At 54.3% G+C, this 23,407-nt stretch overlaps 1 protein-coding gene across 2 annotated transcripts; it reads right to left on the reverse strand.

Annotated features, from left to right (window-relative positions):
• Positions 1-80: 80 nt before the first annotated feature.
• On the reverse strand, positions 81-22,788 carry ARPC1B (actin related protein 2/3 complex subunit 1B). 2 transcript variants are annotated; one of them, XM_032266443.1, is made up of 10 exons: positions 22,647-22,788; positions 10,620-10,696; positions 9,309-9,413; positions 8,196-8,418; positions 5,540-5,647; positions 3,586-3,792; positions 3,433-3,508; positions 1,826-2,031; positions 736-826; positions 81-418 (listed from the first exon to the last, which is right to left on the reverse strand). In XM_032266443.1, the coding sequence occupies exons 2-10, from the start codon at positions 10,681-10,683 to the stop codon at positions 380-382; spliced, it is 1,119 nt and encodes a 372-aa protein (XP_032122334.1). In that variant the 5' UTR covers positions 10,684-10,696; positions 22,647-22,788; the 3' UTR covers positions 81-379. The 2 variants fall into 2 exon arrangements, with proteins under 2 accessions (XP_032122334.1, XP_032122333.1); XM_032266442.1 differs by lacking the exon at positions 22,647-22,788 and adding an exon at positions 15,450-15,474.
• Positions 22,789-23,407: the final 619 nt, after the last annotated feature.

The following is a 23,407-nucleotide window of genomic DNA, read 5'->3' on the forward strand; positions in this document are numbered from 1 at the left end:
GCAATAAGGTGGTGGCTGTGGCAAGGTCCCTGATGCCCCAGTGGCTCTGAGACAGGGTAGTCAATGAGGTCCACAATTGCTTTTTTGTTTTTTGACACAGTTGCATTTTATTACCTCCACATTTTGAAGCAGTTCATGACCAGCATAGTGCTTTGGGGGAATTTTTTTTTCCAATAAATGAAAGCATTTCTTTAAGAAAAAGGCACATATTCCTTGAATAGGTAAGAAAAGCTCCCCATCTGTCCCCTCCCTTTTTGAGGGAGGAACCCCTGTGGGAACTCATACCAGTACCCCAAAAACGTTCAGCAAAGCAACCAGTAGCCTCCCTGACCCCTTGCCCTGCTTCCCCAACAGCTGGGATGAAGACATTCCACACAGATCATTTGATCTTCAGGTCCTTCAAGGCTGACTCCAAGCTCTGCAGGGAGGCAGAAAGGACAGGCTCATTCTCAACTCTACTGCAGGCTTACCCCACCCCCAGGGGCCTGATCACCCATCAGCCCCAGCACAGCAGAGGGCAGAGAACCTGGACTTTTGGAGTCTGTCAGACATGGGTTTGAATCTCGGCCCTGAAGATGGGTGCCTCAGTGAGCACCAAGGCCCAGATGTAAAGAGGTCGCCCCCATCCCTCATCCCCATGCAGTGCCTTCTCTGCAGGAATGAAGGATGGGGGTCATCTCCAGGTAGGGAGGATGAGGGGAAAGAGTTGACCCACAGCATGGGGGGAAGCCTCACCTTCACATCCCAGATACTCATGCCACCGTCCATGCCAGTGGTGCAGAACTGTGAGCATTTGGCCTTGCCCCCACTGAGCACTGAGATCTGGCTGCAAAGAGGAAGAGGAGCTTATGAATCCAACCTGTGCACCAGGCTCAGGCCCACCCTGTCCACCAGGAGCTCCCAGACTTCTAGGGGAGCGGGCTTCAGTGAGAAGTGCCGAGAGGAGGTGTGCCAGCCAGGGACAGCCTGGGCAGTGGGCTTAGGAGTCAGCTCTGCTTTGGAGACAAGCAGTGGTGTGCAGGGTGTAGGCAAATGGGTTAGGACACTCAAAAGTCCTGGGAGGCAGGAAGGATGTGTGCCTATGGAGTGTACAGAGTGCCAGCAACACAGCCGGGCATGACAAAAAAAGGAAATGGAGGTGGGAGCACCCAGGGCCTAACAGCCAGGCAAAGGTGTTTCGTCTGAGGAAGCCATCTGATCTGGCGGCTAGAGGAGGGTTTACAGGCTGAAGGGCTTGGCCAAAGTCTTGCCATACAGCTCCCTCTGATTTGCTGCAGGGTGGACACATGTGGCTGGCAGCTTTAGTGCTTTGGAGAGCCTCTTTCCCACTCCCGCCCACCCTAGAGCCTTGGAAGGCTACAGGAGACTCTCAGCTCCACCCCCACCTCGTTGGGTTCTAGCAATAGACCCGTCGCAGCTGTGACCCCGTCCAGGAAGCCCACCCCCATCACTGCCTGGCCAGCCCTACCACAGATCCCACCCAGCCATGTCCCGGAAATGCAGAGCGAGGCTGCTTGGCCCCTATTGGATGCTAATTTTTGTTCAACCCGAAGAGATCGACCCCACCTTTCACGTCGGGTCCCACTGCGTCCCTCCTGGGTCCACTAGCCCCAGAGCTGCTACGGTTAGATGGAGACGGTCCCCGCCCACAGCAGACAGCTTCTTCCGTAGCGAGGCCACGCCCCATCTATCGGCTCCCACCCTATGTGGTTCTCAGCCCCTCCCCTCACCCCCACGCCTACCCCCCCAGCAGCAGCAAGAAGCCACGCCTACCTTCGGGGCCACGCTGCTGCTGGGCGAATCAAGGCTCCACCCCTGCCCTCACCTGACACTATTCTTGTGCAGCGAGTCCAGGCCCGAGCCCGCGGCCATGCCGCCCTCAGAGTTCGCCTTCTTGTCAAGGTTCTGGAAGCGCTCGCGGGCCGTCAAGCCGCGCTGCGAGCTCTGCTTGGGCACATCCAGCCGCCCGCCGAAGCTCAGAGTCCCCGCAGCGGCGTCGTAGGTGAACAGCACCGGGAAGCAGTCGTGGCCCTGCGAGGGGGCGGGGGTGCCATTAGAGCGCCGCCGAGGGAAAACCGAGGCCGGAGGGGAGGCCAAGAGGACATCTGGCGGCTCGGGAGGCCTGAATGGCAGGTGTATCAACACCGGGGGCGATGCTGCGGGCTGCCCCCTCCCTCAGCAAGGCCAGCGTTGGGACTCCTGGGGACCCAGGCGCCTACTGTCCGGCCCGGCCAGTTACAAAACCTGCTCTAAGTGAGACCCCTGCAGCTGGTTGCTCTTTAAGGCAAAAATCAGGCCTAACCTGCCCCTGGCACCCTCATGTTTGCCGAGGGGTGAAAAAGGTCTTAATAGATGTGGGCAGAGGGGAGGGAGAGCAGCGCTCTTCCCAGACACCTGGAGGAACTGCATGCCCCGAACTCCTGCCCTTTGCATTAGGCGTGGCCTTGCCAATGCACCAGCCAATAAAATATGGGCAGAAATGTTAGGACCCAGGGCATGATTCCACAGGTTCCAGATGCCTCGTGGCATCTGGAGCAGCATGCTGGGGACAGCCTCCATCAGGGCCCCTCACAACACCCACACTGGACATATAATGTGAGCAAGAAGTAAATCTCTTTTTTCTTTTTGGCGGGGAGGCGGGTGGAGGGGGATGGAATCTCACTCTGTGGCCCAGGCTGGAGTGCCGTGGCGGGATCTTGGCTCACTACAACCCCTGCCTCCGGGTTCAGGCAGTTCTCCTGCCTTAGCCTCCCCCATAGCTGGCTGGAGTTACAGGTGTCCGCCACCATACCTGGCTAATTTTTGTATTTTTAGTAGAGATAGGGTTTTGCTATGTTGCCCAGGCTGGTCTTTAACTCCTGACCTCAAGTGATCTGCCCTCCTCAGCCTCCCAAAATGCTAGGATTACAGGCATGAGACACCAAGCCTGGATTTTTTTTTTTTTTAGACAGATTTTCCGTTGCCCAGGCTGAAGTGCAGTGGCATGAACATAGCTCACTTCAGAAGTGATCCACCTGCCTCAGTCTCCTAAGAAACTGGGATTATGAGATTACAGGTGCACCACCACACCCAGCTAATTTCTTAACTTTTTGTAGAGACAAGGGTCTCACTGTGTTGCCCGGGCTGGAAACTCCTGGCCTCAAGTGATACTTCCACCTTAACCTCCCAAAGTGCTGGGATTTTAAGCATGAGCCACTGTACCTGCCCAAATCTTTACTCTGTTAAGCAACTGCAGCCAGGGACTTTCAGTTACTGCAGCATAACCCAACCTGTTCTGCCCAATTCTGGTACATGAGAGAATGCAAGGAAGAAAAAAAAGGAGGGAGACAGGAGAAAGGAGGGAGGGGATGAGTGAGAGTCGCTGGGCTCTTTGGGAAGCCTGTTCTGACCACACCACACCCCCTTCCCTTCCCTCCCCTCCCCATTCCTTACCGCTGCCACCAGGCTGTTGTCTGTGATGAAGGTCAGCGCCAGCAGCGGCAGTGTTTCAGAGGCCAGGGTCGCAACACTGAGGGGAGAGAGCTGTCAGCCACGGTGTCCCACTCCTCTGCACTCACCTCCTCCCCAAGGATGGCCTCTACTCACGCCATCTTCTTCTCAGCATCAGCCAGACACACGGTGCTGTCATGGCTCACCCAGGCCACGCGGCTCCCACTAGCTGAGAAGCAGACGCCATGTACCCAGCCGCAGCTACTGGTGGACTCAAACATCAGCTCCCCAAAGGGCATCTTAGAGCCCCATGGGGTGGGTGCAGGCCTCTCCTCCACCTCCTTGATGTAGGCTGAAAAGATCCTATCAGGAGAGGCAAAAAAGGGTAAAGTGGTGCACACCTGTAGTCTCAGCTACTCAGGAGGCTGAGGGGGAAGGACTGCTTGAACCCAGAAGGTCAAGGCTGTAGTGAGCTGTGATTGTACTACTGCATTCCAGTTTGAGCCACAGAGACTGACTCAAAATTAAAAAAAAAAAACAAAAAAAAAAACATTTTTAAAGGGTTAACAGGTGGCTGGGTGCAGTGGCTCATGCCTGTAATCCCAACGCTGTTAGGAGGCTAAGGTGGGAGGATTTCTTTTTTTTTTTTTTTTTTTTTTGAGACGGAGTTTCGCTCTTGTTGCCCAGGCTGGAGTGCAATGGCGCGATCTCGGCTCACTGCAACCTCCGCCTCCTGGATTCAGGCAATTCTCCTGCCTCAGCCTCCTGAGTAGCTGGGATTACAGGCATGCGCCACCATGCCCAGCTGATTTTTTATATTTTTAGTAGAGACGGGGTTTCACTATGTTGACCAGGATGGTCTCGATCTCTTGACCTCGTGATCCACCCGCCTCGGCCTCCCAAAGTGCTGGGATTACAGGCGTGAGCCACCACGCCCGGCCAGGTGGGAGGATTTCTTAAGGCCAAGAGTTCAAGACCAACCTGGGTAACATAGTGAGACCCCATTGCTACTAAGAATAAAAACACCTACCCAGGCATAGTGGTTGTACCTATAGTCCCAGCTACTTTGAAAGTTGAGATGGGAGGATTGCTTGAGACTAGGAGGTCAAGGCTGCAGTGAACTGTGATTGCCCCACTGTACTCCAGCCTGGGTGACAGAGCAAGACCTTGTCTCAAAAAAAATAAAAACAGTGAATGGCGGCTGGAGACTCTGTTTCAGGCCTTAAAACAATGAAGCAGGGTTTGTTTCAGCTTCAGTCATTTATACCTTGGTATGAATAAGCACACCAATTCATTTTCCTTCAGACTGAAGCCAGGAAACTATAGGGGTAGGGAGTTCTCATGAGTCAGGAAAGAAGGCCCTGGGAAGAACTTTTCTGGCATTAAGTGGTGGCAGTTCAAGACCACCCTGGCCAACATAGCAAGATCCTGTCAGCCAGGGCTGGTGGCTCAAGCCTATAATCCCAGCACTTTGTGAGGCCGAGGTGGGCGGATCACCCGAGGTCAGGAGTTCGAGACCAGCCTGGCCAACATGGTGAAACCCCATCTGTACTAAAAATACAAAAATCAGCCAGGCATGGTAGTATGCGCCTGTAGTCCCAGCTATTCAGGAGGCTGAGGCAGGAGAACCGCTGAACTCAGGAGACCAAAGGCTGCAGTGAGTAGAGATGGCACCACCACACTCCAGCCTGGGCTAATGAGTGAGACTCTGTCTCCAAAAAAAAAAAAAAAAAAAAAGCCCATCTAGCTGAGCATGGTAGTCTTGCTTGGGAGGATGAGAGGCAAGAGGATCACTTGAGCCCAGGATTTGGAGGCTGCAATAAGCTATGACTGCACCACTGCATTCCAGTCTGGGCAATGGAGCAAGTCCCTATCTCAAAAAAATAAAACAGGTGGGCGGGGGCACGTCCTGCTGAGACATGAAGGGTTCCCCAGGGACTAAAACCTTCAACTGATGCCCAGGTCATCCACTGGTAGCAGCTCTGGAGGAGGTCTAGAAGGTGAGGTGTAGAAGTTTCAGGTGGGGGTCTCCCAACCCCCCCAATCCCTGCTGTGATTTTGGCAGTCAGCTGACATCAGCCCCACCCTCCCCCATGGTGCCCGGTCTCACCGGCACTTGAAGTCGCAGGAGCCGGCAGCCAGCAGCACATTGTTGGGGTGCCAGTCCAGGCTGAGGACGGTGGAGCGGATGGGCTTCTTGATGTGCTTGCAAACCCACCTGGGCATGGCAGTCAGGCAGACAGGGACAGGCAGGTGGGACTCAACGGACCTCAGCACCAGGGACTCCATGCACCCACCGCTCCCTGCAGCCCACCGAAGACCCAGGAGGGAGGCGACTGGCTATTCCCAGCCCACGAGGCTGCCAGGGCCGTGGGGTAGCAGGGATGTGCTGGGTTGCTTCTGGAGTGGGAACTCTGTGCCCTATATCCTGTAAGCCACACAGTCACCCTCTGGGCAGGCTCAGCAAAGTAATGCCACCACCAGAGGTCACACAGCTGCTAACTGGCCATGGTGGGATTGGGTCTCTCAGATGCTCCTGCCTGGCCTCTGCCCTCAGCCATGCAGGGGAAAAGATTAAGGACTAAAACATGGCGGGCACGGTGACTCATACCTGTAATCCCAGCACTATGGGAGGCCAAGGCAGGCAGATCACAAGGTCAGGAGATCCAGACCATTCTGCCCAACATGGTGAAACCCCAACTCTACCAAAAATACAAAAATTAGCTGGGCATGGTGGCGAACACCTGTAGTCCCAGCTACTTGGGAGGTTGAGGCAGGGGAATCACTTGAACCCAGGAGGCGCAGGTTGCAGTGAGCCGAGATGGCACCATTGCACTCCAGCCTGGTGACAGAGAGAGACTCTGTCTCAAAAAATAAATAACTAAGACGTGGACCGGCCACCATGGCTCAGGCTTGTAGATTCAGCACTTTGGGAGGCTGAGGTGGAAGGACTGCTTGAGGCCAGGAGTTCAAGAGCAGTCCGGACAACATGACAAGACCCTGTCTCTATAAAATAAATGTAAAAATGAGCTGGGCCTGTAATCTCAGCAACTCAGGAGGCTGAAGTGGGAGGATCACTTGAACTCAGAAGGCTGAGACTGCAGTGAGCTATGATCACAACACTGCACTCCAGCCTGGGCGACAGAGCAAGACCTTGTCTCAAAAATATATACATGGCCGGCACAGTGGCTCATGCCTATAATCCCAGCACTTGGGGAGGCAGAAGAAAGCAGATCACCTGAGGTCGGGAGTTCAAGACCAGCCTGACCAACATGGAGAAATCCTGTCTCTACTAAAAAATACAAAATTAGGCCGGGCGCAGTGGCTCACGCCTGTAATCCCACCACTTTGGGAGGCCGAGGCGGGTGGATCACGAGGTCAAGAGATCGAGACCATCCTGGTCAACATGGTGAAACCCCGTCTCTACTAAAAATACAAAAAATTAGCTGGGCATGGTGGCGCGTGCCTGTAATCCCAGCTACTCAGGAGGCTGAGGCAGGAGAATTGCCTGAACCCAGGAGGCGGAGGTTGCGGTGAGCAGAGATCACGCCATTGCACTCCAGGCTGGATAACAAGAGCAAAACTCCGTCTCAAAAAAAAAAAAAAAAAATACAAAATTAGCTAGGCATGGTGGCACATGCCTGTAATCCTGAAGGCAGGATAATTGCCTGAACCCGGGAGGCAGAGGTTGCAGTGAGCTGAGATCAAACCACTGCACTCCAGCCTGGCCAGTGAGTGAAACACCTCAAAAACGAAAACAAAAAAACAACATATATATATATCCGCGCGCGGTGGCTCATGCCTGTAATCTCAGCACTTTGGGAGGCCAAGGCAAGCGGATCGCAAGGTCAAGAGATTGAGACCCATCCTGGCCAACATGGTGAAACCCCGTCTCTACTAAAAATACAAAAATTAGCCGGGCGTGATGGTACGTGCCTGTAGTCCCAGCTGCTCAGAAGGCTGAGGCGGGAGGATCACTTGAGCCTAATAGTTTGAGGCTGCAGTGAGCTGTGATTGTACTGTACTCCAGCGTGGGTGACAAAATGAGACCCCATCTCAAAAAAATAGAAAAGAATGGCTGGGTGCAGTGGCTCACGCCTGTAATCCCAGCACTCTGAGGTTGAGGTGGCAGATCGCCTAAGGACAGGAGTTCTAGACCAGCCTAGCCAACATGGTGAAACCCCGTGTTTGCTAAAAATACAAAAATTAGCTAGGCGTGGTGGTAGGCGCCTATAATCCCAGCTACTCAGGAGGCTGAGGCAGGAGAATCACTTGATCCCAGTAGATGGAGGTTGCAGTGAGCTGAGATTGCGTCACTGCATTAGAGCCTGGCTCAAGCGAGAGGCTCTCAAAAAAAAAAAAAAAAAAAAAACACACCAAGATGTGGCTGCGAGCTTGTGAGTGGTGCCTTGAGAAAGTGACTTTGCAGCAGGGCCTTACTTTGCTAATCTGTAAAGTGAGGACAGTGAGAGATGCCCAGTCCATGGAGCTGCAGGGAGGTCAGGGCTGCTATGTGTGCAGGGCTTAGCGAGGTACCCCCAGAGGTGTTTCCGGTGGTCAATGTCATTATCCCAAGCACTTGGCAGTGAAAACATCCGGGCACTACAGAGAGGCACTTTCCTCATTAATGAGGCCGAGAGGAGAGGTTGGACTCCCCCAGGGTCATAGGAACAGGGATCCTGACATCTAATTTGATGCTTCCTGGGGACACTTTAGTCCTCCCCCTCGTCCCTTCCAGTCCACTCTGGCCCCGTCCAGGCACCCACCAGTCATTCTCCTGCTCGAAATAACAGATGGAGATGACACGGGAGCCGCTGCCCACAGCGAACTTGTTCTCATTGGGGGCCCAGCGCACGCAGCGGGCGGCCCGGTTGATCCGCAGGATGACCAGCGTGGGCTTCCACGTGCGGCCCTTCAGTGTCCACACGTAGGCGTTGCGGTCTGTGCCACAGGTCACAATTCGGTTACTCTCAGGAGCCCAGTCGATGCCTGTGGGGGATGGAGGGGACACATGAGGCTGAAGGCACTCAGGCAGAGGTGGCTCTACGGTGGCCATGTAGAAGAAGCTGAAAGGCCACAATCCAGATGAAAGCTGTATCTGCCCAGCAGGCACTTTTATTATTTTTTTAAATGGAGTCTTGCTGTCACCCAGCCTAGAGTGCAGTGGCATGATCTTGGCTCACTGCAACCTCTGCCTCCCAGGTTCAAGTGATCCTTATGCCTCAGCCTCCTTTTTGAAACACAGTCTCACTCTGTCGCCCAGGCTGGAGTGCAGTGGTGCAATCTTGGCTCACTTCAACCTCCACCTCCTGGGTTCAAACAATACTTCTGCCTTAGCTTCCTAAGTATCTTGGACTAAAGGTGTGTGCCCCCACGCCAGGCTAATTTTTGCATTTTTCAGTAAAGATGGGGTTTTTCCAGGTTGGCCAGGCTGGTCTTGAACTCCTGGCCTCAAATGATCCACCCACCTCAGCCTCCCAAAGTGCTGAGATTACAGGCATGAGTCACCACACCCGGCCCCAAAAGTACTTTTTACTGAAATCTAGTGCTTATTTAGAGTGACACCAGGGGGCACTCCTAGAGGTTATGAGGCGGTGTTACAGCCCTCAAATCAGAAAGCATGCTGGAGGACAAAACCAGGAGGCAGAAAAGACTGGTTCTTAGTCACATGAAGCTGCTGGATCAAGCCTCTCCTGAAGCCGGCGACCCTCTGAGTTTCTTGGTAACATGAGCCAACATAGTCCCCTTAAAACTGAAGCCACTTTGAATCAGGATTTTCTAGTCAGTGGGTAAATATCCCTCAATGAGTGGCCACACCCTACCTTGCACCCCCCACCCTACCTCCTCCTTTTGGGAGGGTCCCAGCCACCTTGACATACCTGTCACCTGCCCATTGTGCTCCTTGAGCTCGTGCACCTTGGTCCATTTGGCGCCACTCTTCTCGTAGATGTGCACCTCATGGTTGTTGGGGCAGATGGCGATCTCTGCAGGGGAGATGGAGGGAAATTAAGGAGTACCCTCTCCACGACTGCCCTCTGCCAGCAGCAGTCCACCCGGGCAACAACGCCTCACCCTTCATGACTTGGGCTCTCCTCCTCTGCCTTGGAGGGGTGCCCTGAAGTCCCTCAGGCCTTGCCAGGCCACCCTCCCTATTCCTGGGACTGGCTGTCTCTTAGCTCCAGCAATGACCCCTAGGACCTCTCCCCACCCTATCGCTCTGGCCAGCCGCTGCTCCAGGGTCCAGCCAGGGTCCCCTCACTGCTCCTGCTGACACTTCAGGGACTCTGCAAATGCTAGCCCCTCCCCAGCTAGGGCACGGTTCCCTACCTCCCTCTCCTCCTCTGGGTCTCTGTGCAAATGTCATCTCCTCAGAAAGGCTTTTCCTGACCACTTTTTCTTTTCTTTTTTTTTTCTTTTTTTGAGACGGAGTTTTGCTCTGGTTGAACAGGCTGGAGTGCAATGGCGCGATCTCAACTCACCGCAACCTCCGCCTCCCTGGTTCAAGTGATTCTCCTGCCTCAGCCTCCCAAGTAGCTGGGATTACAGGCATGCGCCACCATGCCTGGCTAATTTTGTATTTTTAGTAGAGATGGAGTTTCTCTGTGTTGGTCAGGCTGATCTTGAACTCCTGACCTCAGGTGATCTGCCCATCTTGGCCTCCCAAAATATTGGGATTACAGGCATGAGCCACCATGCCCGGTCTTTTTTTTTTTTTTTTTTTTTTTTTTGAGACAGAGTCTCACTGTGTTGCCCAGGTTGGAGTGCAGTGGCGTGATCTCAGCTCACTGAGACCTCTGCCTCCCGGATTCAAGTGATTCTCCTGCCTCAGCCTCCCAAGTAACTGAGATTACAGGCGCCTGCCACCACACCCGGCTAATTTTTGTATTTTTAGTAGAGACCAGGCTTTGACATATTGCCAGGCTGGTTTCAAGCTGATGTCAAGTGATCCACTCACCTTGGCCTCCCAAAGTGCTATGATTACAGGTGTGAGCCACTGCACCTGGCCCATTCCCTCCTCACACACCCAGCAGGCCCCTGCTCAGCTGGGATACCCAGGGGTGAGGCCTGGGGACAGCTGCATGTGGTGTGGGGGCCTGGCTGTTCCAGCATCCAGCCCCATGTGTGCTCCTGGCTGGTCCCCGTCCCAGGAGGTGGAAGCAGCCACCCGCCGGCCCCCTGTAGGCACTCACGGGTACGGTCCTTGTTCCAGGCGTGGCAGCTGATGGGCTCAACCAGGAAGCTGTGGTAGGCCATGGTGGCTTGGCTCCTGTGCCCAAGAGAGGAAGAGAGTATCCATGTCAGCCCTGACCTTACACCGAACCTCACCCAGATACCAGGCCCCAGATGACCCTCATGGGCCTTGCACCTTACCAGGAAGGCCCCTCAGTCTAGAGGGGCAGCAGTTTGCAGAGAGGAGCAGCAGGGCCCAGCCCTGGCTCCTCAGTTTCCCTCCTTATAAAATGGCAGCTTTCAGCCGGGCGCGGTGGCTCACGCCTGTAATCCCAGCACTTTGGGAGGCTGAGGCGGGTGGATCACGAGGTCAAGAGATCGAGACCATCCTGGTCAACGTGGTGAAACCCCGTCTCTACTAAAAATACAAAAAATTAGCTGGGCATGGTGGCGCGTGCCTGTAGTCCCGGCTGAGGCAGGAGAATTGCCTGAAGCCAGGAGGCGGAGGTTGCGGTGAGCCAAGATCGTGCCATTGCACTCCAGCCTGGGTAACAAGAGAGAAACTCCGTCTCAAAAAAATAAATAAATAAATAAATAAAAATAAAATAAAATAAAATAAAATGGCAGCTTTCACAGGATGTCTCTGAGGCTCCAGAGACAGGGTGGGGGTGACAGTGCTACAGGGGAGACGCTCCCTGGGGTGGGGTGGGATGCTAAGACCTGAGCCAGACGCTTGTCATCTGTGCCTCAGTTTCCTCATAGGATGGACCCCCCCCTCTACACACACACACTTCCCCTGCCCCATTAAGGATGGTATGAAGATAAAATGAAGTCATCCAGGCCAGGTGTGGTGGCTCACGCCTGTAATTCCAGCACTTTAGGAGGCCATGGCAGGCGGATCACCTGAGGCCAGCAGTTCAAGACTAGCCTGGCCAACATGGTGAAACTTCGTCTCCACTAAAAATAAAATAAAAATAAAAATTAGCCAGGTATGGTGGCGTCTGCCTGTAATCCCAGCTACTTGGGAGGCTGAAGCAGGAGAATCACTTCAACCCAGAAGGTAGAGGCTGTAGTGAGCCAAAATTGCACCACTGCACTCCAGCCTGGGTGACAGAGCGAGACTCCGTCTCAGCGGGAAAAAAAAAAAAGAAATGAAGTAATCCCATACACCACCTAGAATGGTGTCCAGCACATGGCAGGTTGGCCCTGCTGTGCCCAGAGCCCTGGTGTTCCCCAATACTGCTCAGACGGGCAGAGGGGAGGTGGCCGGTCTGCAGGGACTCATGGATAAGGCAGAGGCAGACATTTAACAGACAGCTCCCATTCTCCATGCAGACACCCACTGGCTGCACGCAGGGCTAGGAGGAGGCACAGGGTTAGGCCAGGCCTGGGTAACAGATCTTGGGGAGCTCCCAGGGTGACCCAGCCTTGGGGGAGCTGAAGGAGGGAGTTTTTTTTTTTTTTTTTTTTTTGTCTTGAGACAGAGGCTTTCTCTGTCACTCAGGCTGGAATGCAGTGGTGTGATCATGGCTCACTGTAGCCGTGAACTCCTGGGCTCAAGCGATCCTCTCACCTCAGCTTCCTGAGTAGCTGGGATTACAGATGTGTGCCACTGTACCCAACTAATTTTTAATTGTTTTTGTAGGGGTAGGGTCTCACAATGTCCAGGCTGGTTTCAAGCTCCTAGGCTCAAGAGATCTTCCCTCCTCACCTGCTAAGTATGTGGGATTATGGGTGTGAGCCACCGCACTTGGCCGGAAGGAGGAAGACTGACTGCAGCCCCCCAGACTAGCCCCAGCACTAAAGGGGAACCCTGGTAGAGAGTGGTGACTCGTCCTCCCACTAACCCCAGCTCAGCTCCCGCCAGCCTGTCCCCAGCCTCCTTCATCTGCCACTGAGTGTCAAAGGAGCTCACCAGGTCTGAGCGGGGTGAGATCCTGGTCTCAGCCCAGTTCCTCAAACCCATCTCTCCCTGTCTCTGTGATTCAGTTTCCCAGCATCACAGGGATCTTCGAGAGGAGGAGCCCAGCAGCACTGCTTGTCCAGCCACGTGCCCCTGGACACGTCACCTGCCCTCTTTAAACCTCAGTTTCCTCATCTGTAAAATGGGAACAGGAATCCTGCCTCCCAGCAGAGATGCTGAGAGCTGGAATCAGAGGACACACCACACCTGGCGTCTGGGAGGAGGCGCTCATAAGGTGGCTGCTCTTAGCCAGTGATGGATGTGATATACCCGCCCTGACGCACCCTGTGAGGAGCTGGCCTCCCCAGCCGACCACAGGCCGATCCCAGGGCACACGGGCACACTCCTGCCTTGAGCTTCTGTGCTGGCTGTTCCCTTAGCTCGTGACACTTTTCCCCCAGATACTGGCACATATGGCTCTCGCCCGGGTGCTGCCACTCCAGTCTGTGCTCAAATGTCACCTTTTGGGAAGGCCTTCCCTGACCCCCTCCATTGGAAACTGCAGCACCTCCCATGGTCTAGCACTTCCGGATTCCCTATTCCTGATTAAATTTGCTCAACAGACAGTCACCATCAGACATGGACTCATTTATCTGGCCATTGTCTTCCTCCCCTGCTGGAACAGAACCAGCTTGGTGGATGGATGTTTTTGTTCTATCTTGTTTTCATTTCTATTTCCACTGCTTAAATGCTTAGCACATAGTAGATGCTCAAGAAATATCCACTGAACGAATTTTTCATTGCCATCAGTGACCAACAGAGGTCTCACTTCACTGCCCATGATGGTCTCGAACTTCTGGCTTCAAGCAATCCTCCTGCCTAGGCCTCCCAAAGTGCCAGAGTTACAGGCATGAGCCACTGTACCCAGCCCTATTTAATAAAATTATTTGAGATGGAACTTTGCTCTCATTGCCCAGGCTGCAGTGTAATGGCAAAATCTCAGCTCACCACAACCTCTGCCTCCCAGGTTCAAGCAATTCTCCTGCCTCAGCCTCCGGAGTAGCTGGGATTACAGGCATGCTCCACCACCCCTGGCTAACTTTGTATTTTTAGAAGAGATGGGGTTTCTCCATGTTGGTCAGGCGGGTCTCGAATTCCTGACCTCAGGTGATCTGCCTGCCTCGGCCTCCCAAAGTGCTGGGATTACACGCATGAGCCACCGAGCCCCATCAAATTATTTATTAATTATTATTATTATTATTTTGAGACAGTCTCACACTGTCGCCCAGGCTGGAATGCAGTGGTGCGATCTCGGCTCATGCAATCTCCGCCTCGTGGGTTCAAGCAATTCTCCTGCCTCAGCCTCCCAAGTAGCTGGGACTACAGGCATGCACCACCACACCCAGCTAATTTTGTTATATTTTTAGTAGAGACAGAGTTTCACCATGTTAGCCAGGATGGTCTCGATCTCCTGACCTCGTGATCTGCCAGCCTCAAACTCCCAAAGTGCTGGGATTATAGGCGTGAGCCACCACGCCCAGCTTTATTATTTTTAAGTTGTTTTTTCACATACATTTATTCCTTTTTTTTTTTTTTGAGACAGAGTCTCACTCTGTTGCACAGGCTGGAGTGCAGTGGTTGGATCCTGGCTCACTGCAACCTCTGCCTCCTGGGTTCAAGCAATTCTCCTGCCTCAGCTTCCCAAGTAGCTGAGATTACAGGCCCCCACCACCATACGTCGATAATTTTTGTATTTTTTTTTTTAGTAAAGATGGGGTTTCACCATGTTAGCCAGGTTGGTCTCTAACTTCTGACCTCATGATCCACCAGCCTCAAGTGCTGGGATTACAGGCGTGAGCCACCACACCTGGCCAGGTGCTTTGTAAATATTCTTGCCTTCCAGCCCTGGACCTTCAGGGAGGCCTGGCTGCACTTGGGGAGGGATACGATGCTCCAGGTCAGCTCCAGATGACAGATGTGGCAGCTGAGGCCACCTGCCCAGAATCACCAGTGACGCCATTAGATAACATGGCTGCCTTCCTCACCAGACTAGCCATTTTGTGTTGGGTCCCAGGGCCTGGGCTGGGGGCCTACCAGGACCTGGAATCCTGAATGCCCAGGAGGCAGGTGGCTGCCCCGTCACTGCCCTGCCCTGGGGCTGGCCCACCCCGAACTGCATTTAGGCCCAGGAACCGAGGGAAGGGCAGAATGACCTTTGCCTGGAGGCTGCAGTTTAGCCCTTCAGGGCTTAGTGACCACCCTGCCTGAGGTCCCCACAAAGCCCCTGCGCTCCCTGCCAGGAAGGCCCCACCCACCTCCTGCTCACTCCAGATGCAAACCGCTTGCTTTCATTTATAGCACGATGTCCTGGAAGAGTCCCGGGGCAGCACAGGACACACACACATGTACACAAGTGTGCATGCATCTCATGTTTCCCCATATTTAGAACAGGGCTCCAGTGGGTCCCCAGTCAGCATTTGCTGAGAAGGTGGACACATGCAGCCCAGGGTCAGGCCACACACACAAACACATGTGTGTTCAGCCTCACACAAGCACACTTTGAATGCATGTTCAGCCATGCACACACATGCACATCACCTCACACACAGGCACACTGCACCCCCCACACTTTAAGTGCATGTTTAGCCTTGCACACGTGACCATCCTGCCCACATGCACATGCGTGTTCAACCTCACACACACTGCACCCCTGTACACATGCATGCTCAGCCTTGCACACACTGCACCCCTGCCTGCTTAGCCTTGCACACACACATGCACACTGCATCCCTGCACACATGCATGCTCAGCCTTGCACACATACATGTACACTGCACCCCTGCATGCTCAGCCTTGCACACACATGCACTGCACCCCTGCATGCTCAGCCTTGCACACTGCAAGCTCACTGTGCCTACAAGCACTTTGCATGCATGGGCAGCCTTACCCGGAACAAGCGCCCAGCACCCCCCGGGGCTGCCTCTGCAGTCTCTCTCTCTCCTTATAAGGCCTCTTTTTGTAAGGTGAGGGCCCAGGAAGCCACCTCGGCGCCCTCAGCCATGTCAGCAGGCCTGATGGGGGTTTCCCTGAGTGCTTCCTGTTCCTGGGCTGGGGCATCACTGCCCACATCCAATGCCAACCCTGTGCAGAGAGAAGCTCAAGGCCTGTGACTGATTCACAGTGCTCATCGGCACCCCCACAACCCCCATGGTCCAAGGTCACCAGTAGGGCAGGGGCAGGGTTAAGGCCAGAAGCCCACTTCCAAACCCCAGCCAGCCTGTGGTTGGCCCCAGGACTCCAGTTGAGGCCAACTTCTCCCTCCCTTTCACCCCCAGGAGGCTCAGATGGAAGGAACCTCTGGAGATGAGGGTAGGGGCGTCCAGACTCAGAACCCTGGGCTGATGCACAGACCCTGACATCCCAGCATCAGCGGTCACACACTTGCTGTGTGCCCAACCACATCTCTGCCCTGTCTGTGAAGACGGAGTGGCTGGCTCTACTGAAGACAGCAGCTCCCACATGTGCCAGTGGGCAAGGGCAACCAAGAGGACTAGGAAGAGCCCTGACCACTGTTTCTAGGACCCAAACATACTCAAGGGGTTAGAAAAGATGGCCATAGTGGTATACTAGTGACTGGCAGAGGAGGGAGGTTCAGACCACACTTATCAGCCAATCACATTTAGCATGAATTAGCAGAAATACTTCCCAGTTCGCTCAAGCAACCCCTTAAATGGGGAAACGAAGAGGGGTGAAGGGGGTGAGAGAGAGGAAGGTTCATTTCCCCTTTTCCGTAACTTCTGCAAAGTAGCTGAGACCCAAAGTGCCTCTGTGATAACTCCCCAACCCCTACATCTCACCAATAAGGAAGTGGGAGACCAAAAAGGGATTGGCTTCTCTCAGCCAGTGCTGCCTCAGGGATCCTAGTCAGGGAAACTCTGACTTAATCATTCCCAGGAAAACCTCTCACCAACCAAACCTGCATGGGCCAGGGTGTGCCCACCCACCGCCTGCCAATTACCCTGCTATGGCCATCCCAGGAGAAAACTATGAGGACCCACAAGTGTCACCAGCATCAGGTCTCAGTGATGGCTCCTGGGGGAGGAATCCGGGACACCCACCTACTGCCACTGTGGCCCTGTGAGCCAGCACCGTGGGCCTGTTTGATGCTGAGGAACAAGAGAAGAGGGATGGCCGGGTGCAGTGGCTCACGCCTATAATCTCAGCACTTTGTGAGGCCAAGGCGGGCGGATTGCTTGAGGTCGGGAGTTTCAGATCAAACTGGCCAACATGGTAAAAACCCATCTCTACTAAAAAAAAGTTTCAAAATTAGCAGGTGTGCGTGACTGTAATTCCAGCTACTCGGAAGGCTGAGGCATGAGAATTGCTTGAGCCTGGGTGGCGGAGGTTGCAGTCAGCCGAGATTGCGCCATTGTGCTCCAGCCTGGGTAAGGGAGTGAGATTCCATCTCAACAACAACAATAATAATAATTTTTTTTTTTTTTTTTTTTTGAGACGGAGTTTCACTCATGTTACCCATGCTGGAGTGCAATGGCACGATCTCGGCTCACCGCAACCTCCGCCCCCTGGGTTCAGGCAATTCTCCTGCCTCAGCCTCCTGAGTAGCTGGGATTACAGGCACGTGCCACCATGCCCAGCTAATTTTTTGTATTTTTAGTAGAGACGGGGTTTCACCATGTTGACCAGGATGGTCTCGATCTCTTGACCTCGTGATCCACCCGCCTCGGCCTCCCAAAGTGCTGGGATTACAGGCTTGAGCCACCGGGCCCGGCCCAATAATAATAATTTTTAAAAAGGTTGGGCATAGTGGCTCATGCCTGTAATCCCAGCACCTTGGGAGGCCGAGGCGGGCAGATCACAAGGTCAGGAGTTCAAGACCATCCTGGGCAACATGGTGAAACCCCCGTCTCTACTAAAATACAAAAAGTTAGCCAGGGGTGGTGGCGGGTGCCTGTAATCCCAGCTACTTGGGAGGCTGAGGCAGGAGAATTGCTTGAACTGGGGAGGTGGAAGTTGCAGTAAGCCAAGATCGCACCACTACACTCCAGCCTGGCAACAGAGCAAGACTCAGTCTCCAAAAACAAAAAAAAAAAAAAAAAAAAAAAAAAAAGAGGAGGGGACCCTGTGATGGCTTTGGGACCAGAAACCAATTCCACTGTACCCTCCCACACCCCAGAATCAGAGTGAGGCTCGGGGAGTGGGGGTTAATCCCCTAAGAGACTCCCTAGGCTGGCTCCAAGCCTCCTACCAGCCTGGAGCAGGAGCACTTCCCTGACAAGAAGGCAGGGTGGGAGAGGGGGAGAGCAGTATGAGGTTGAACTCCCTAAAAGCAGTAAGTCTTCTTCAGAATTCCCTGCAGGGGGCTGGAAAGGGGCTTGGGTCCCCAAGGAGAGGTGTGGGTTTCCATCCAGGAAAGGCACATGGTAGGCACTATGTAAGTATTTCTTGAATGTGGTTGAATGAATCACATCCTTTTTAAAAATATCTGTCTTGAGAGGTGGTCTAGGCCGGGCGCAGCAGCACACGTCTGTAATCCCAGAACTTTGGGAGGCCAAGGAGGGTGGATTACCCGAGGTCAGGAGTTCAAGACCAGCCTGGCCAACATGGTGAAACGCATGTGCTTCAAAAAATACAAAAATTAACCAGGCGCAGTGGCAGGTGCCTGTAATCCCAGCTACTCGGGAGGCTGAGACTGGAGAACTGCTTGAACCCAGGAGGCAGAGGCTGCAGTGAGCGGAGGTCACAACATTGCGCTCCAGCCTGGGCAATAAGAGCAAAACTCTGACTCAAAAAAAAAAAAAACCAAACAAAAAAAAAACAGAGTTGTGAAGATACAGCTGACCTCCCAAACAAGCCGGGCAAATAAAGCCTCAGGCTGCCCAGCATTGGGCGAATGGGCGGGGGGCTCCTCTGGGTCCTGGGTCTTGATGGTCTCTTCCTTACTGTGCTGGGTTTACATTCTAGCTCTCTTCATACTGGCCGGGTGCCCTCGGCCAATGCTTTCTCCCCATCTTTATCCAGAACAGGCTGGGGCTGGACCAGGCACAGGCTGTGGGACCTTTCTTGCCTGACTACAGTAGTTTTCTCTGAATCCAGAGGTTTGGCTGTATCTGAAGCTAAACCAAGCAGGAGCGGCCTAGAGCAAAGATCTCAGCTTCAGGAAGTCCCCACCCAGCTCAGGCAGTTCTTGGATTGAGCAGCCAGCAGGCTAATTTGCATGGTGCTAAGTGGTTACTCAACTTCCTATGCTGTGTGGGAGCCCTTGCTACCCTATCCGTCCCTCCCCAACTCTGCTCCTGAAGTCTTACCAACCACACAAATCAAGTCAGAAACACACATGCAAACAATCCTAAGACACCATTAAAGCACTAGTTAGAGTCATCCAAAGAAAACAAAAACCAAAAACACATAAAATTCAATGCTGGCAGAGCTGTGGAGAAATTATTTGTTGCCAATTGGATTAATTCTTCTGAAGGGCACTCAATTCAACAAGTGGGTGGGAACAAATAAATATCAATAGAACAGAATTAACAGGAACTTGAAAATAAGCATTCTTTGGTCACATACATCCATTTTGGTATTAAGAAAAGAGCAACACTTTTTTTTTTTTTTGAGACAGAGTCTCATTTTGTTGCCCAGGCTGCAGTGTCGTGGCGCAGTCTTGGCTCACTGCAACCTCCACCTCCCAGGTTCAAGCCATTCTCCTGCCTCAGCCTCCCAAGTAGCTGGAACTACAGGCGCACACCACCACGCATGGTTAACTTTTGTATTTTTTTTTTTTTTTTTGAGGCGGAGTTTCGCTCTTGTTACCCAGGCTGGAGTGCAATGGCGCGATCTCGGCTCACCGCAACCTCCGCCTCCTGGGTTCAGGCAATTCTCCTGCCTCAGCCTCCTGAGTAGCTGGGATTACAGGCACGCGCCACCATGCCCAGCTAATTTTTTTGTAGTTTTAGTAGAGACGGGGTTTCACCATGTTGACCAGGATGGTCTCGATCTCTTGACCTCGTGATCCACCCGCCTCGGCCTCCCAAAGTGCTGGGATTATAGGCGTGAGCCACCGCGCCCGGCCAACTTTTGTATTTTTTACTAGAGACGGGGTTTCACCATATTGGCCAGGCTGGTCTTGAACTCCTGACCTCGTGATCCACCCGCCCTGGCCTCTCAAAATGCTGGGATTACAGGCATAAGCTACTGAGCCGGGCCCATTTTTCTTTTTTAAAAGCAAACATGGGCTAGGTGCCAGGGCTCACGTCTGTAATCCCAGCATTTTGGGAGGCCGAGGTAGGTGGATCACTTGAGTCCAGGAGTTCTGAAACCAGCCTGGGAAACATGGCAAAACCCTACGTCTACAAAAACTACCGAAAAGAAAAAAAAAATTAGCGGGGCGTGGTTCTGCACGCCTGTAGTTTTGGCTATCTGAGGGGCTTGAGGCTGGAGGATTGCTTGAGCTAGGAAGGCGGGGATTGCAGTGAGCCGAGATCTCATCACTGTACTCCCAGCCTGGGTGACTGACAGAGAGAAACCCCATCTCAAAAAATAAAGCAAACATGTTCATAATAGCCTTCTGTATAATGGTGACACTGTGGAAAAACCCAGGTGACAATATGGAAAGAGTAAATTGCAACATTAACAAGTTGGGATGTTATATAATTATTAATACCAGAAAAGACCTATCCACCACTGGGTGCAGTGGCTCATGCCTGTAATCCCAGCACTTTGGGAGGCTGATGCTGGTGGATCACCTGAGGTCAGGAGTTCAAGACCAGCCTGATCAATATGGCAAAACCCCCTCTCTACTAAAAATACAAAAATTAGCTGGGCACGGTGGTGGGTGCCTGTAATCCCAGCTACTTGGGAGACTGAGGCAGGAGAATCACTTGAACTCCAGAGGCAGTGGTTGCAGTGAGCTGAGATCACACCACTGCACTCCAGACTGGGCAACAAGAGTGAAACTCTACCATCTAAAAAAAAACAAAAAACAAAAAACAAAAAAACAAAAAAAAAAACGACTTATCAAATCAGATGTGAAGGCTCATGCCTGTAACCCCAGCAATTCGGGAGGCCGAGGAAGGAAGATTGCTTCAGGCTAGGAGTTTGAGGCCAGCCTGGACAACACAGCAAAACCCCATCTCTACTAAACATTTAAAAATGAGCTTGGCAAGGACGCACATGCCTGTAATCCCAGCTGCTCAGGAGGATCCCTTGAGCCCAGGAGTTTAAGGCTGCAGTGAGCTATCATTGAGCCATGGCACTGCAGCCTGGGCAACACAGTGAGACCCTGACTCCAGAAAAAAAGAAAAAGACCTCTCAATGGATTATGTACAGACATATGTAAGAAATTAACTTTGCTGGCATTTGTCAGTGCCTTGATTTTACGCAGAATTTTCGCGATTCTCTTTTACCCTCTGAAGCAAGCCCAAGACATTTTTTGTTTGCTTGCTTTTTACCTTCAGTTTGTACAGGAGGAAACTCAGGCTCAGAAAAAAGCAATGATTTGCTCAAAGTCACCCGGCTCCTACTAAATGACACTGCTTGGGACTCTGGCCCCAAATCTTGGAGGCCAGGAAGTTGGGTTCACCTGGGAGGACACTATGATCATGGTGAGCAGGACTTAAAATAGCAGCAAGCACACGTTCACACTGTCAGCGCCTGACACACTGCCAAGTGTCTGGCAGTATTGCCTTTCAGACTCACAATCCTTAAGGTTCCCATCTTCCAGGTTAGGAAACTTGAGGCTGGCAGGGGTTGCGTGGCTTGCCAACATTACTGGCCAGTGAAGGGAGAAGCTGGCACTCTTACCTAAGGTTCGTAAGATTTTTTAATTTATTTAGAGACAGAGTCTCGCTCTGTTGCCCAGGCTGGAGTGCAGTGGTGCAATCTCAGCTCAAGGCAACCTCCACCTCTCGGCTTCAAGGGATTCTTGTACCTCAGCCTCCCAAGTAGATGGGATCACAGGCATGTGCCACATACCTAGCTAACTTTGGTATTTTTAGTAGAGAGGGGTTTTCACCATGTTGGCCAGGCCGGTCTCAAACTCCTGACCTCAAGTGATCTGTCCGCCTTCACCTCCCAAAGTGCTGGGATTACTGGCGTGAGCCACCGCGCCCAGCTACATTTTATTTATTTATTTTAATAGAGAAGGGTCTCGCAATGCTGTCCAGGCTGTTCTCCAACTCCTGGCCTCAAGTGATCCTCCCGCCTGGGCCTCCCCAAAATGATGACATTCCCGGTGTAAGCGACCGCGCCCAGCCAGGATGGGTGGTGGCAGCCCCCGGGCTGCACTGGCAGAGGAGGAAGGGGGAGGTCTGATTCCCCAGGGCTTGAGCTCCTGATCCCTTCATTGCCCGCGGGTGCAGCCCGGCCCCGCCCAGCCCAGGGCGGCCTGGCTGCTCTCCCTGTGCCTCCGGAAAGGGAGGGGCCGCTCGGATCCGCGTCGGCCGAGAAGCCCAGCAGCTCTGAGGGGTGCGTTCTGGGATCTCTGAGGGGTGCGTTCTGGAATCTCACCGGTTAGGCCCGCCCCGTATGGGACTCCTCAGACCTGGCCCGGGGAGGTGGGTGTAGGCAACAGCAGCGGCCAGGAGGGCAGGGGCGGGGCACCCGGGGGCGCCAGCTCATTTCCCGGCGGCTGCAACCCGGAAGGCTCCGGGGATGCAGGGGAAGTGACTGGGCGTGGGGCCCCGCCGTCCCGAAGTAACGGGGCGACACCGACCGACCTCGGGGCAAGGACGGGGATGCGGGCCGGGAGGCGGGAGCGGAAGGCATGGAACCGACGCTCTGGCTGGGGACGCCCCGAGGGCGCCCGGTGTGCGGGGAGCCCGCGTTATCCCCGCCCGGCCCTGGGGTCACCCCTGCGCGCCCCTGCTCCCAGGGCTTTTTCCTCCCCGCGAGGCCCCCATCCCCGCGCCGCCTTCTCTCCGTGCGCCCCCACTCACCCCCGCACCCCTACTGGGCGGTGCCCCACATCCGTACTTCCCGCTCACTTCCAGGCGCCCCCCGCCCCCCTCCTTGCACCCCCTCTCGCCCCTCCCGTCCCCCTCACTCCCAGGCGGCGCCCCACATCCCCGCGTCCCCCCACCTCCGGACTGCTGCCCCGGCCCCCTCCTCCATGCGCCCCCGCGGCCCTCACCTTCCGCGCCACGGCCGCGGACTCTGGGCAGTCGACGCGCCGAACCGGCTCTGAGCCCCGCGCTGCAGCCGCAGCCACTTCCTCGTGGGCGGGGGGCGGGGCCTCCCGACCTCAGCCCCGTAGGGCCTGGGGGCGGGAACCAGGGGCAGCGGTCGCGAGATCCAGGTCCCGCCCTCCCTTCGGGGCGTGGGGGCTGCCGGGACCCGTGCGGACGTCGGAGCTCAAGGTTCTGTCCGCAGAAGCCGTCAACAACTGCCCGTCAACGCTTTATCAATGGGGAAACTGAGGCTGGGAGCGAGGCGCGCCGCCTGAGCCGCCGCTGGGCGGGATCTCCGAGCCCGTGCCGGGCGCACGGTCCCCGGGGGCTGCTGGGCGCGGGATATGGGAGTCTTGTCCTCTGAGCCCGGACGGCGGGGACTGCGGGCTCTGCACGCAGGTGACCAAGCAGCTAGCGAGCCCTGCAGTCCGGTCCCCAGACTGCAAGGAGCCCCCTTCGCGCTGACGCCCGCGGGGCGCCAACTGCAGTCCCTGGGCGGGCGGGGCGTGGCGTGGCCAAAGCAGCTGGGCCCCGCCTCCTCGTCCCTTCGAGTCCTCGCCACAAAACTCGGGTGCTGCCCCGGCCATGGGTGACACTGGCTGCGCCTGCTGACGCTGGCCAGCCAGCTGACTTCGTTCCCTTCTGTTTCTTTTCTTTTTTTGAGACGGATTCTCGCTGTCACCAGGCTGGAGTGCAGTGGCACGATGTCGGCTCGCCGCAACCT

This window comes from Sapajus apella, unplaced genomic scaffold, assembly GCF_009761245.1.
Source record: "Sapajus apella isolate SASKATOON/1434 unplaced genomic scaffold, GSC_monkey_1.0 scaffold159, whole genome shotgun sequence".
NCBI classification, from domain to species: domain Eukaryota; kingdom Metazoa; phylum Chordata; class Mammalia; order Primates; family Cebidae; genus Sapajus; species Sapajus apella.